This window comes from Acanthaster planci, linkage group LG09, assembly GCF_054643075.1.
Source record: "Acanthaster planci isolate LZ-2023a linkage group LG09, COTS_SCS, whole genome shotgun sequence".
Lineage (NCBI taxonomy): Eukaryota > Metazoa > Echinodermata > Asteroidea > Valvatida > Acanthasteridae > Acanthaster > Acanthaster planci.
This window is the reverse complement of record NC_141785.1, coordinates 10,655,313-10,669,258: the sequence shown is the minus strand read 5'-3', so window position 1 is coordinate 10,669,258 and position 13,946 is coordinate 10,655,313. Positions and strand designations below refer to the sequence as shown.

Sequence of the window (13,946 nt, the reverse complement as noted above, 5' to 3'; positions counted from 1 at the left end):
AAATTGACTAAGTCAAATGCTCAGCAGAATGGCTTGGCATGATGAAATTTTGATGGGATCATTGGTCTATCATCAGGGTGACCCTGGGCGTGATCAAGGACGTCCAGCAGTGTGTGTCGGACCTGGAGGCCGAGCAGCAGATTGCACCGATCAGCGTCCAGCTGTTGGACTCCAACGTGGCACAGGTGTACGCCGCCACCAACATGGCAGAGGTGAGACCCTGAGCAGGCCAGCAAACCCTTCAACCCCACGCTACATTGAGTTTTTCCTTTGGCGTCTTGCCAAATCAGCAGAGTTGGATTGAGCACCCCACAGAATGCAACAGTTGATTCTGTAGCACGTTGTATCCTACTGCTTGTGGTGAATGCCGAATGCAACATCATGCACTAACTTATGACTGACTGTTCCACTTCGTTGGATTCATCATGGTTTAGGTTTAATGGTATTGCCATGTCGTATGTAAGAGCATGCATGCAAACGGCTCTAGATCATAGACACTTTGTTACTTGCACAAAATACTTTACCACCTGTGTTGCATGCTGAATGCAACATCGTGCAACAATTTGTGACTGCTGTTGCATTTTGTTGTAATTAGGTTTTGGGGTTAATGAACACTAGTAGAATGTTATGTGCAAGAGCATACATGTACATGCGAACTGTCCAAGATCTAAGCAAATTTATTGCTCGCCACCAGTTCAGTTTTCTTTCAATGCTGATCCCCTCTCTCGAAGTGAGCTGATTTCTTGTGCCGTCTTGTCTCTCCTCCCCAGACGGAGTTCAGGAAGTACCCCCAGCTGCTACGCCAGGCCATCTCGGTGGCCCGCAGACTGCAGGACCCCATGGTGGAACTGGCTCGACTCTGCAATTCAGACGAGGACCTCATGTGTCTGAAATTCCATCCCATGCAGGTACCACTCCCTGTACACTTGTGCATGTGATCCAGTCCGTTCAGTTGCCTCAGAGGATGTTACCTAGTGTTGCACTTCAAGGAAGCAGTTCTATTATGCACATCCAAATGGTTGTATTTCAAGCGACATTAATGTTTGACCACTCAACAGAATTCCTTTCTCATAGCTCACTTGATATGGTGATATATGCAGAACCATACAAAATTGTTCTCCAGTAATAGAGATTAAAATGATCAATACCTGTTTAAAGGTTGTTAGCCTGTTAACCACTTGCCTCTGTATTGAGGTGCCCGGTGAACCGTTGGCCCCCACTGGTTCCATAGGAAAGTGCACTTGTTAACAAAGAGTGAAGTCATCAGTACATAGGTCCATTTCACAATGAATTTACCCCCGGTGCAGTGTTATACTTGCATTCCAAGACAGTGTCGTATAATGGTATTTGCCACAACACCCAGCCTTGTGGCCTTGTGCCACTTGAGGGCTCTACACATGCTCAACCTCCACAGTTCAAGCCTCTATGTCTGTGCAAACTCAGTGAATTACTTAAGCATGGTGGATAAGTATAGACGTCCTCTCCTATTCACAGAACTGCCACCACGTGTAAACTATCAATTTGGGGGTCCAATATCCCCATTCCCAATCACATCTGACATACATTCTTTAACTTTTCAAGGGCAATGAAGTAATGCAAATTACCTGCCAAACAGAAAACGTAGTTTGAAGCTAATTTCAGTGGTGTTACTGTGTCACATGTTAGGTGTAACGGAGACACAAAATCGTCACACTTTTGGACCCTAGATTCCGAGAAGGACCCACTTCCACCCTAGTGAATGGCTCAGGATATCCGTGCGTGCTTACACACCATTCGGCCTTAAGTTGTTGAACGCTCATAGGACTCTTTTTATTCCCATCTCCCCCCCCCAGGACTCAGTGAACCGGGAGGAGCTGCAGGAGGCCCTGCATCAGGAGTTCATCTACAGGGTCAACGAGGTGGGTGTGGATATCAACAGGGCCATTGCTCATCCCCACACCCAGAGCCTGGTGCAGTTCATCTGCGGATTGGGGCCTCGCAAGGGAAATGCAATCATAAGGGTAAGTTAAGCCTTGGTCCTAAAGTTCTTGTTCATGTAGCTGTTAATACCCCTGTCCCCCCCAACTGTTGTACAGTTTCTCTGTCCCTAAACTGAAATGGGAAGCTCACTCAAAGCTACACATTTGTGGTACAACCCGAGAAAATGAGTTCCAAATTGCCAGAGCTTTTGAACAAATACTGTACAGTGGAAATCAAAAGGACTTGAAATTTAATTCATTCCCTGGGCTGTATATACATGAATGTTAAAGAAGTCAAATTTACAGTTGTATGCTGCAAGGTAGAAGTAATTATGCACTTGCTGTAGATTTAAATGTAGAATGTACTTTATACAGTCATACCTTTGAGACCTGGTCACTTGAAATAATTCAGAGAAATACAGTCTGCCCAGATACTGCTTCTAGGGCTGCATTTTGTACACCTGCAAGGTAGGAAGAACTATAGTCAAGCTTTGTCTATGCGGCTGCAGCATACCCATGTGACCTTTTCAACTTGGCAGTTATACATTTTTAGAAGCTGCTCTGCATCTCAACTTTCTCTGTAATCATCAGACTTTGAAGCAGCAGAACCAGCGTCTTGAGAATCGCAACCAGCTGGTGACCGTCTGCAAGCTGGGCCCCAAAGTCTTCATCAATTGTGCAGGGTTCATCAAGATCGACACGGCCTCCCTCGGAGACAGGCAAGATAGAGTTTGGACCTATTAGTACCATGTTTAATACCCTGCAAAATTGTCCACAGTAATTGACTGTCGCGCTTGTCAAACCTGCACAATCAGCTGTCCATGCCAGACAAACGTGCATGCCTCCTTGTGAGTAGACATGTATATCTGAGTGGAAATTTGTGTAAAGTGCCTTGCTCAGGAACACCAAGTATGTAGTTCATGCTTGAACTTGAGCCAATATTCTATTGACTTGCTCTGACAATATAACAAGGATTGCACAAAGTCTTTGCTCATTGTGCAACCTAGACCTTGGTCAGCACTCTTAAGAGCCATGCTGTTACAGTGCACAGTCTTGTAGTATTTTCTGCCTGGCTGAAAGGTGTGGAAAGTCAAAGATGAAAAAAAAGATCTCGTGCTGTTAATATTTATTGTTACTTGCATGTTGCTTGGGTACCAGCTTTGTAGGGCAACATTATTTCTTGAATTTTAAAATTTTGAACCCCAATAAACAACTTTTGTTTGAATACTTGTGACCATGTTTATTTAAAAATTAACCACAGGTACTGTCATCTAAAGCATGGATGACATTTTTTAACCTTATTTGCAGAAGCAAAAATCCCTCAGTTGATGAACGATCTAATTTCACTGAAAATTTACGGTGCTGACTAGCATTTGCCGACCGTCCTTGTTAAAGCCGGCATGGCAGAAGCCCACACAGCCAGACTTTGGAGAGTCATTCTAGAATCTCTCATCTTTTCTGTCCACAGCTCCGACTCCTACATTGAGGTCCTGGACAGCACCCGCATCCACAACGAGACGTACGAGTGGGCCCGCAAGATGGCCGTGGATGCCTTGGAATATGATGAATCAGCTGAAGATGCCAATCCGGCCGAGGCCCTGGAAGAGATCCTGGACAATCCCGACAAGCTGAAGGATCTTGACCTGGATGCATTCGCCGAGGAGCTGGAGAGACAGGTAGGATGAGACAGAAAGCCTCAAATCCCAAAGCTTGAAAGTATTATTAGTTTTTAAGGGTAAGACCTATTGTAAAATAAGCAAAATTAATATCATAAACTGTGTGTGTTACCTGTGGCCGCATTGGATCCGAATCAGTCAACCGATCACAGCAAACTTGGTCTGCTCGAGTCAAAGCAGGAAGTCCTGGAGTGAATCCCTCCCAAGCAGGCTTTTGATTTCTTTTCTTGCAACCGTCAGACCACACTGAGAGTACAGCGTGAACATATATGCCAGTGGATTATAAAATTATTATTTACATGATGCAAAGCACAATGAATATCATTGAAAAGACTTGGTGGTGCATTCATTTGATGTATCCGCAGAAGGTCTTGGAAATCGGATGATCCTCTTTACGATGGTGTGGCTGAAGGAAAACAGCTGTTTAGAGCTCCAACTCCAAACCCTGAGAGAGTTAACCTTTCACTACCTGGGGATCTTGACCATTCATCAACAGCTTTTATAACCGTGGTCTCAATGTTTGCAAAGTTCTAGCTCAATCGTGGAAAGCCAGTTGAATTTATATAGTACCAGCTGTGAATGTGCATGGTCACCTACATTGAAAGTTTGACATTTTACAAGAACTGTCCATTCAAGTGTTACAAAATTAGCATCCAAAGCGTGCACAAGATATCACTTTGCAATTTTATCAAGGCTTGGCACAGTTTAAAAGAGGGTTGATGGTGATACCTAGAAACAGTGTACAGAAGGCAGATTTCATCACCTGCTTTCCCTGCCTGGTGTGCGAATAGCAGTTAATAGTTTGGTATGGCCCTACACCCAAGCACTGTTCCCATTTTAACATTTGTTCACTCTATGCGTCAATTGAGTTAACAAATGAGCTACAGTATCAGTGTTGGTGTTGATGTCTTGTTCCCAGGGTTACGGCAACAAGAGTATTACTCTGTATGACATCCGCGCTGAGCTGAACAATCGTTACAAGGATCTGCGCTCGCCTTACCACCCACCCTCGGCTGAAGAGACCTTCAGTATGTTGACCAAGGAGACACCTGAGACTTTCTACAGAGGTAACATCTGAAAAAAATGTTTTCCCACTTAAAATCAGTCACTTTGGTTAGCAAATCTGAATAAGTTTGGATGAAATTGTAACTGTAGGCTTGGTGGTTGACTTCTCTTGTTGTATTGACAGGAAGGGTAACTGCAAAATAAAAAGTTGTCAAGTGGATTGAGATCAATTGAGGCCTGCTTGGAAGGTTGTCAAAGGGTTTATCAATCCCAAACTTTTGTTTTGCAGGGAAGATGGTCCTGTGCACAGTGACAGGCATCGCCCGTCGACGGCCCCAGAAGGACCAGCTGGACCAGGCCAATCCTGTCAGGAACGACGAGACTGGATTGTGGCAATGCCCCTTCTGCCAGCAGGACAACTTCCCAGAACTCAGCGAGGTAGGCCAGCAAAGGGCTTGGAAACTTTCAAGAAGAGTATTTCATGGACAGATGCTTAAAATAGCCTTGCCACCTTACAGTCTGGCTCAAAAAATGTTACCAGTTTGTGCACGTTCAGCTGCAAGTTGTGTGAACTGTATGACCTATATGAGGCAAATTTGGCCGGCTTTGGGGTGGCTTTTTATTGTCCTGCCAACATTTTTTTGGCCCCAATACTTGTCTGAAAATGCGGTCTCCACTGTGATAGAATGTGTTCGTTTAAACCAGTGTGTCCTTACTGTATATGCCTTCCTCTCTAACTGTTAAAGAGTCTTCACACAACCAGTGTCCAGTGCTTTTGCTCAGTTTTTATCCCATTTCAAAAGCCTGTGAGAAAGAAGTGCCCATCCCACACTGAGGACGATGTTTTCCTTTTTCCAAGGTGTGGAGCCATTTTGACGGGGGTGACTGCCCAGGTCGATCTGTCGGGGCTCGAACCCGCCTAGATAACGGCATAGCTGGGTTCATCCCCACCAAGATGATCAGTGACAAGCAGGTCAACAGCCCCGAGGAGAGAGTCAAGGTAAGACCAGCACCTCAGAAGTTTCTTTTGTCAGACCTTCACGATGTTCCATTTCGCAGCAGTGGTTGGATGGTCTGGAGTTGGAATCCAAGGCCTCACTACTTATATATCTCTTGTACTCTCAGAAATCATTAGAGGATTATAATGACATACTTTCATCAGTAGAGAGATCAGCATTCATCTGTTTAGTGTGAAGATGGAGTTGCAATGATGTCATAGTTAACCATTCACTGCTTGTGGTCAGGTGGTTTGGAGTTTGAATGAAAGAGTTGATGTCCTCTTAGAATTGTATGTACTAAAAAGACCAGTTTTACCAAATTTCCAGTTTTTTTTCTGATAAATTCTGAAAGATTTTTCAGTTGTTTTTTTTTTGGGCCATCCTAGGTACATCTCTGAATGTGCAGTTATCATTTTTGAGTTTGGTGAATCTCAGTGACTGTGCATATTTGCTCTTTTGGTTCCTTACTTGTTAGAATTTTTTTCTCAAGGAGAATGGATATGCTGTATCGTAACTTTTGGGCTCAATGTAGTGCATGCTCCGTGGTTTCCTAATCACAATCGTCCTGATAGCAGTTTCTTTTCTTTTGACTAGGTCGGCATGACGTTACACTGCCGCATCACCAAGATCGAGATTGAGCACTTCCGCGTGGACCTGACCTGCCGCAGCTCCGACCTCCAGGACAAGAACGGAGAATTTGCCCCGCCCAGGGACACGTTCTTTGACCACACTCTGTTTGAGAAGGACCAGCGGAAAGACGAAGAGAGCAAGAAGAAAACAGCTCAAGGTAAAGTTGTGTGAATGACTTGGCTACGGATCATGATAGTAGTGGTGATACTGGCACCTGTCAAGAACAAGTCAAAAGCATTGTACCCTCACACAAAAGTTAGCTGGTTCCCTGCCTCTTTGGCAGGGTCACCTGTCAACTTAGAGTAGTGCCTAAAGATTACTTTGTGCGGCTATAAACAACCGTTAAATGAAATGATGAATTTTTGAAGGATTTGGAAAACGGAAAAAATAATAGTCATGCCGGTCCGGCATCATCAACATTGAAAAATGCCCCGGCATGAAGTGGTTAAAGCAGTGTGAGATGTTGCCTACAGTTTTTGGCATCTTTGTTACAGTGGTGTAACTAAGCCCCAAAACGAGGCCCTTCAGTTCAAAGCACCACTTGTTGTCTTTGTTGCAGCATACGTGAAGCGAGTCATCGTCCATCCCTCCTTCCACAACATCACGTTCAAGGACGCAGAGAAGCTGTTGGTCAACATGGACCTGGGGGAAGTGGTCATCAGACCCAGTAGTAAGGTAACACCAACAATAGAGGCATGCTTCCTAGTTTGACCATATGAAGCAAGGTATGAGATGGAGAGAAACCCCCCCCTGCTTTGTGTTGGTCATTGTTTTGCTGGAATCTGAGGAATTCTTTTCAGACACCTAGGGGATGTGTTAGGTAACAATAGTCTAAAGTGTGTGTTGCGATTGGACATGGTGGGGGTACCCCTCAGTCTAATTTCTTGCTGGATACACGCTTGACCCTTCAGGGGTAGACTGGAAAAGGCCAGTAGGGCGAGGTCATGAGAAATCTGAGCCTAGCCTGGGGCAAGTGGTGTTATCCTCAGTTGTTAGCACAAGGGCTGCTACTATTGTGCCTCTGTGCCAGCACTGTTGTTAGCTCTGATAAATTGACAACACAGCCAACCTTTATGCCCAACTTCTGTGCTTTGTCTTAGGCTGTTAGAGTAATCAACATGGCTTGAATTCCAACTTCAGAAAATGGCCAAGGGCTTTCTACATGTTCATTGAAATACATCTAGTTCTATTGGTCACTAATGCTGGGGTCACTAATGCTTGCATTGATCTAGTGACAGATTCCTGCAGGTTGAGTGTTTCTTCTCCTTTTCTTGACCCGCCAAAACGAGTCAAAATCCCTAAGTTGAGACAAGCCTCTATTGCAGCACATGGGTCTGCTTCCTTTGAAAGCAAATGAAATTTGCCATAATTTCCTGTCCAGCAGAGGATATTCAAGGTTTTCCTTGCAAAAAGGCCAAGGGAATAGTGGTATGTGCCATCATGCCAGACTAGGAGAGCTTTGCATCATGTGGCCACGATCAACTTTTAGGATGGACCTCTTTGCTTGGTGTTGCAGGGTTCAGATCACCTGACAGTGACATGGAAGGTGGACGAGGGAATCTACGCCCACATTGACGTCAGGGAGGAAGGCAAGGAGAATGCCTTCAGCCTGGGCACATCTCTCTGGATAGGAAATGAGGTGCGTCATGGGAAGCAGTTATTCAACATCATCCAGAATGAACGCAAACCCTTACTTCCCGAAGCATTTATTCAATTTCGCTACATATTTGTTTGTCTCCGTCAAAAATGGTCGTTGAAAACAATTAGCGTTGGATTTGGTAGGCCTACTCATTAAAAAGGGTTATACCAGTGAAAAGTCCCTTGTATTCCAAATTACAGCTCTACACTGTGTACTTGTCAAATTTTACAGTTTTGTCCATTTCAGTGAAAATTTGACAAAGAGTTCCTTTTTGTATACATGTTTTTTTTTTCTTAATCACAGCATGCCACATGAAATTTTGCATCTTTTTTGTACTATTACATGTCACGCAATTAATTTGATCACTCACAAGTTGATGGGATTGTATCGTTTTGTGTATTTTAAAGTTGAACATGAAATATATGAAATTTTGTTGTTTTTGTTTTTTATTTATTTATGTATTATGGTTTATTGAATTTGAATCACGGTGGCCAAAGGCCAAAACTAATTCAAATTTACATTACAATTAACTATTACATGAATTAAACTTTATATTACAACACTACTTAAAAAAAAATCCAGATATAAAGATAAGAATATAAAAGCAAGAAAAGAGAAAGAGATCCATACGGGGGGGTGGTCACCCTCCACACCAAATTCCAATAAAAGGATGTGATTCAAAATGGCACCACCAAAACAACATTATAAACCCCATGAGCCAACAGGGTAACCAAGTGAAATTCAGAGTGTTCCTCATGGAAATCTTTCCTGATAAACTCCTTTGTGCAGGAGTTTGAAGACTTGGATGAAATCATTGCCCGCCACATCCAGCCCATGGCGTCCTACGTAAGGGACGTCATGCAGCACAAGTACTACCGAGACACGGAGGGCGGCAAGCGCGACGCTATGGAGAAGCTGCTGGCTGCCGAGAAGCGCAAGACGCCTTCCCGCATCCCCTACTTCATGAGCTTCTCCAAGGTGAGCGAACCATTGGGGAAACGTAGAACGTCTCCTAAAGTGAAAACATTGCAATTTAGTCAGTCTCAGCAGTGTCTGGGTTCCATTCATGTTGATATCTTTACTCAACTGATCTTTGTGATCATAGCTGAGAGAACTCAGCTCACTCACATGTGACTCAGTAAGTTTCCTCAGTAACCCTTGTTCTTCCACCAGCACATGAAAATGTTTTACCTCTTATTTTGTACATTTTGTCTTGAACAAACTTCCTTAAGGTTTTGACAAATTGCTTCAAACATTGGATTAGGAGTGCTTTTAACATCCATGACTTTGTACAGACTTTATTACATGCTATCATTTCATTTAATTCATTTTATTTGTAAAAGAGGTTCATTTTATTTGTACATTCTCTGATTCATTTGTAACTCCAAGGCAAGTACTTGCCTTGTTAACACATGTTATTTGTTTATTTCTTAGATATTCAGGCATTTCTTTGTACATTTTTTTTTTACTTCACAACTATATTCGTATGACTTATTTTAGCTTTGTGCATGCAGGAATCACTAGGAGTGTTTGGACAAGTTTATGTTCTGTTTTTGTACATGTTATGTTTGTAAACTATTATTTTACACTAACTGTCCTTCACCAGGAGTATCCGGGCAAGTTCTTGCTGTCCTACCAGCCACGAAGCAAGGTCAGGCATGAGTACGTGACGATCACACCAGAAGGCTACCGATATCGTGGTCAAGCCCACCCATCACTCAACGCCTTGCACCGATGGTTTAAGGAACACTTCAGAGACCCCATACCAGGTTAGTCTAAAGCTCCAACTTACTTTTTTTTGTTTAATTCTGTTTGGCTAAGGAGATTTCAGATTCATTTTTTTATGAAATTTCATCTTCTGGGTTTGACTTGAGATGCTCCAAAAAGTAATTTGTTTGATTATTCTTGACGTTTGGGAGCAGCGTCATTGAAAGTCTTTGGAGGTAAATTAACTGTATTCATGTGAAATTGCTTTCATTCGTTTAGATTTTTCTGATCACGAAGAGTTTCATTTCCACCAGGGACCATTTCCCAAGCCTCTCTAATCTTGAAATGTATTAGCTTTGCGTTCATGTGGCATTTGTAAAGCCTTTACAGTGAAACTATGGAAACATGAAACAGATCTGCAGGCTGAGTTGTCACCTGTTTCTATTGTATATTTGATGATAATCGTTTTTGGCACCTGTAGGGTTAACCCCAGCCAGCATTCATCGCACTCCTATGGTTGCTGCACCAGAGAGAACACCGGCAGTCTACAGCTACATGGGTAAGTCAATAGCAGCATTACTTGTGGCTTACATCTCGTAGGAACATCTCTCCAGTATTCCTTTCCTGAGGATTCACTTGTCTAAAATTCTGTTACATTTTTCTTTCCTCCCCTCATAGGCACCCCTATGATCCAGAAATCGGGCGCCGGCTACAGCCAGCTGTATGCCACGCCCAGCATGAGCATAGCTACGCCCCGCCAGACACCGGGCGCCACGCCTCAGATCAATGCCGCCCGCTACGGCACCTACTCAGGGGCCTACTCCAACATTCCAGCCTATGCCACGCCCCAGAACAACCCGCTAGCCACGCCCATGATGACACCCTCTTACCAGGCAATGCAGGTAGAAATATGGACTGTTAAATCAAACATTTTCGATGAACTTTTTTGTTCCAAATGTTCTCTGTTTTCCTTGTAACAATAAAATTTTTCATTCTTATTGTATAATGAGTGAAGAAACTTTTGTAGATTATTTGGCACCTGAATTCATCAGTTGTTTTATTGTTTCCTGTTTCTTGAATTAGACTTCTAAGTTTGTTACATTGGCGTGCATATACCTTGGTGTGGTTGTGTCAAAACTAGAGACAGAAGTGTTTTTCTGTCAAGGCCCTTTACAAACAGTGAATGGTAGATCTGAAGCAAACAGTACTTTATGAATCCTGAAGCAGATAATTTGGTAACCAATGCCAGAAATAAAGAGAGAGCCAGTTTTTTAAGTCTGAGCATTTGTTCCCCTTCTTTTCTCCTCTGCACCACAGACGCCCTCACAGGGCCCAATGCGCACCCCCCAGATCAACGCTATCCGCACGCCGCAGATCAACCCCCTGCGCACCCCGCAGACCAATAACCCCTTGCGCACCCCACAGCAGAACCCTCTGCGCACCCCCCAGCAGACGCAAGCGGCTGCGGGCTCCACCACTCCGCAGATCAACAACCCACTGCGCACCCCGCAGTACCAGCCCACGCCCAAGCAGAGCTGGAGCAGCTCAGCCACGGCCCAGCAGGTGGTTAACGCGCTGCAACAACAACTCCAACGAGCTGGTGGGTCCAGGTAAGTCATCCCTCTCCCTAGTCTAGGGTGTTTTAGCCTCAGTATATCTTGAGCCAGAACCGTGAAACTGCATTTACCCTGCTCCATCAAAGTGAGGAATGAGTTCTGAAATTGACAGGCCGCATTCTGCTAGGGAAGTTTGCTATGTATTTATAGTTTTAATAGACCAGAATTCAGTGTGAGCAATTGCAAAATTTGGTTTCAAAAATGTCATTGTTTCTCCTTGGTTACAATGCCAAAAGCCCCAAAGCTGAAAGGGATAAGTTAATGACATTTCACCTGTCCAAATTCTTTCTAAATTTGTAACACATTTAAGATATGTTTGCTAACCTTCTAGTTCATCTTCAAAGTCCACCATCAGTGGAAAAGTTCACATTTTTATTGGCACTGTTTTCAACAGTCGGACATCTCACCAGAAATTAATATCAGATTTTCAAAAATTGTGTTACAATATGCGTAGGATGTAATAGAAAGAGGGTTAGCACAAAGAGTAGCTGCCAGGCAGTGATAATGTAGCAAACACAAGGGAGAGAAATTTGGCCTCTGTTTGGTGTTTTCTTTCAGCCAGCAAATTTTCCAATCAAGTTTCTGCCTGGCAAGGAAGCCCATTTTTTGACATGTTTATTTTGTGTGCCCGTCCTCATTCCAGATCCAACGCTGCGTCTGTTGACTGGGCCAGCCAAGCTGCCCAGTGGGCCTCCAGGCGACAGGGTCATCCCAAGGACAAGAACCCCCAGGCCAGCCCTGCCAACCCTTCCTCCCGCGCCTCTGCCGCCTCCTACCAGCCTAGCCCCCGGGGCTACCCCCAGCCCAGTCCCAAGACCTACACCGGCCGCAGCCCCTACCCGGAGCCCAGCCCCATGTCCATCTCCACCACCCCGGCACCTAGCATGGGTGGGGACGCGACTCCACTGATCGACGAGACTTAAGCCCAGCCTCCCCTTTATATGGCCCTGTCAGTCTACCCCGACCGTCTCAAACCTACCGTGGCATCCAGGCCCAATGAAACTGAGGTGGCTCACCACCAATGGGCCGGTTGTAGCCCATAATCCTTGGCCTAGACTGTACCCAGTGCATTGCCATGTCCAACGACACTTCCCTCACCCATTGTGTGTGATAGAGTACTTGTTGTCTTGAGCCCAGACTGTTGGCATTTCTGTACCCGTTTCCAGAGACCCTTAATATATGGGAATGCTATTGTCACAGAGGAAGGTAAACTCTGTCCTCGGCCCTTGATGCCCACATAAACTACCCTCACTCCCAGTATTATAAAGGTGCTGCTTAAGCCATATTGTGAATAAGGGAACGTATAGCTTCTTCTCTAATGCACAGCATATGTAAAGATTTATTTCAATCCTGTTACATTGTGCAAGTAGTTTAATACTGATAATTAAAAAAGATTACCTGTTGGTTTCTAACAAGCGTGCACTTTGATGATATCCCAGTGTGTACAAAGTCCACCCCCCCAAAAAAAGCATTTGTAACCCTGCTCATCCCCCTCCCAATTTTACCTACTCTCGCCAGTGTTAAGATGATGTACTTGATAGCTGAAGTGCTGTACTTAGTTGCTGTGAAGATGTAGTCACCTTCACTCACGAGCGACAGTGTTGATATCGCGAATGCTGTATGTAACCTACCGGTCATCATGAGGCTTTTGCAGCTGTTGCAGAAGTAAAGCACTACATATTGTATAGGGTGCTGAAGACAGTGAGCAATTCCTGTGTGCTCTTTTGAACTTATCTTCGTTGTAGGTAATGTGAACATATTTGAGGTAGTGCTGTCACCATAAAACAGCACACGTCGATTGTGACTCAATGCTTTTAGACGAATTGATATTGTTTCATAGTTTACGGCAAGTTAACTGCTTCATTGCCTCACACAACTTGAGGGTTAAACTTTTCAAAAAAGTTCCTGACTGGGTTCTCCTATTGTTAGTTTTCCTTAAAAATGCCACCAGTCCAGTTGGTAATTCCAAATTCAAAATTTGGTTATGGTGAATTTTCTGCTATTTCAACAAGAAAAAACCAGTAAGTTTGTAAGAGTGAATTGGTGCAGTTGTGAATTGCATGGATTCCTTCAGAAATATTTTGTTTCCATTTCCTGTTTTGTTTTCGAAAGTACAGTTGAATGGTTTCACCATCAGGTGAAGGACAACACGGAGACAGAAGGCACGAGAGTGTTTTTGTGAAAGATGTCATCTTCTTCGTGTCAAGTTTGTAGCACAAGTTTGTGCCAGGAAGACAGAGAAAACAGTTGGTTCCGACGTGAAAACTTCCAAAATAATTATACTCTGTATATTTCTCTGATATTAGAAGGGAAAGTATGTATTTTCTCTCAGATACTGATGTGGACTTCAACCAGCAAAATCAGAGCTCTGTACTGTTTTCCCCACAATCATGATTAGTACGTGAAAGTTGACAAATCTTGCATTTCAATTGAGGTATATTTTACTTTGATTTCAAGCTTTGCAGTCGTTTTAATTCTGCATTTCTGTAAGATGGCTGCAAGAAGGATTTTTTATGAAATCTGTCAAGTGTTTCTGTAAGAATGGCAGTGTTTTGTGGTTAAATGTCAAATAAATTTGATATCCATAACATTAGTTTAAGTCATTGTATTTTGGTCTGGCTTACAGAAATTTATAATGGCATTAACAAAATACTTTTGTCATTTTTAAATTTTTTCTAAAGTCTTTGCAATCTCATAGCAAAACTTAAAAAAACAGC

The 13,946-nt window shown here is 43.6% G+C and overlaps 1 protein-coding gene across 1 annotated transcript in view; it reads left to right on the top strand.

Moving 5' to 3' along the window:
* Positions 1-13,828, top strand: part of supt6h (SPT6 homolog, histone chaperone and transcription elongation factor) — a 32,204-nt gene extending 18,376 nt beyond the window's left edge. The window contains exons 23-39 of the mRNA XM_022237502.2: positions 77-212; positions 771-908; positions 1,833-2,000; positions 2,550-2,677; positions 3,427-3,634; positions 4,554-4,701; positions 4,929-5,077; positions 5,499-5,639; positions 6,232-6,424; positions 6,827-6,942; positions 7,784-7,906; positions 8,696-8,884; positions 9,513-9,675; positions 10,095-10,172; positions 10,292-10,515; positions 10,931-11,223; positions 11,873-13,828. Of these exons, the coding sequence (XP_022093194.2) occupies positions 77-212; positions 771-908; positions 1,833-2,000; positions 2,550-2,677; positions 3,427-3,634; positions 4,554-4,701; positions 4,929-5,077; positions 5,499-5,639; positions 6,232-6,424; positions 6,827-6,942; positions 7,784-7,906; positions 8,696-8,884; positions 9,513-9,675; positions 10,095-10,172; positions 10,292-10,515; positions 10,931-11,223; positions 11,873-12,152 (2,875 nt within the window). The 3' untranslated portion in view covers positions 12,153-13,828. The remainder of the gene's footprint in view (positions 1-76; positions 213-770; positions 909-1,832; positions 2,001-2,549; positions 2,678-3,426; positions 3,635-4,553; positions 4,702-4,928; positions 5,078-5,498; positions 5,640-6,231; positions 6,425-6,826; positions 6,943-7,783; positions 7,907-8,695; positions 8,885-9,512; positions 9,676-10,094; positions 10,173-10,291; positions 10,516-10,930; positions 11,224-11,872) is intronic.
* The last annotated feature ends 118 nt before the right edge of the window (positions 13,829-13,946 follow it).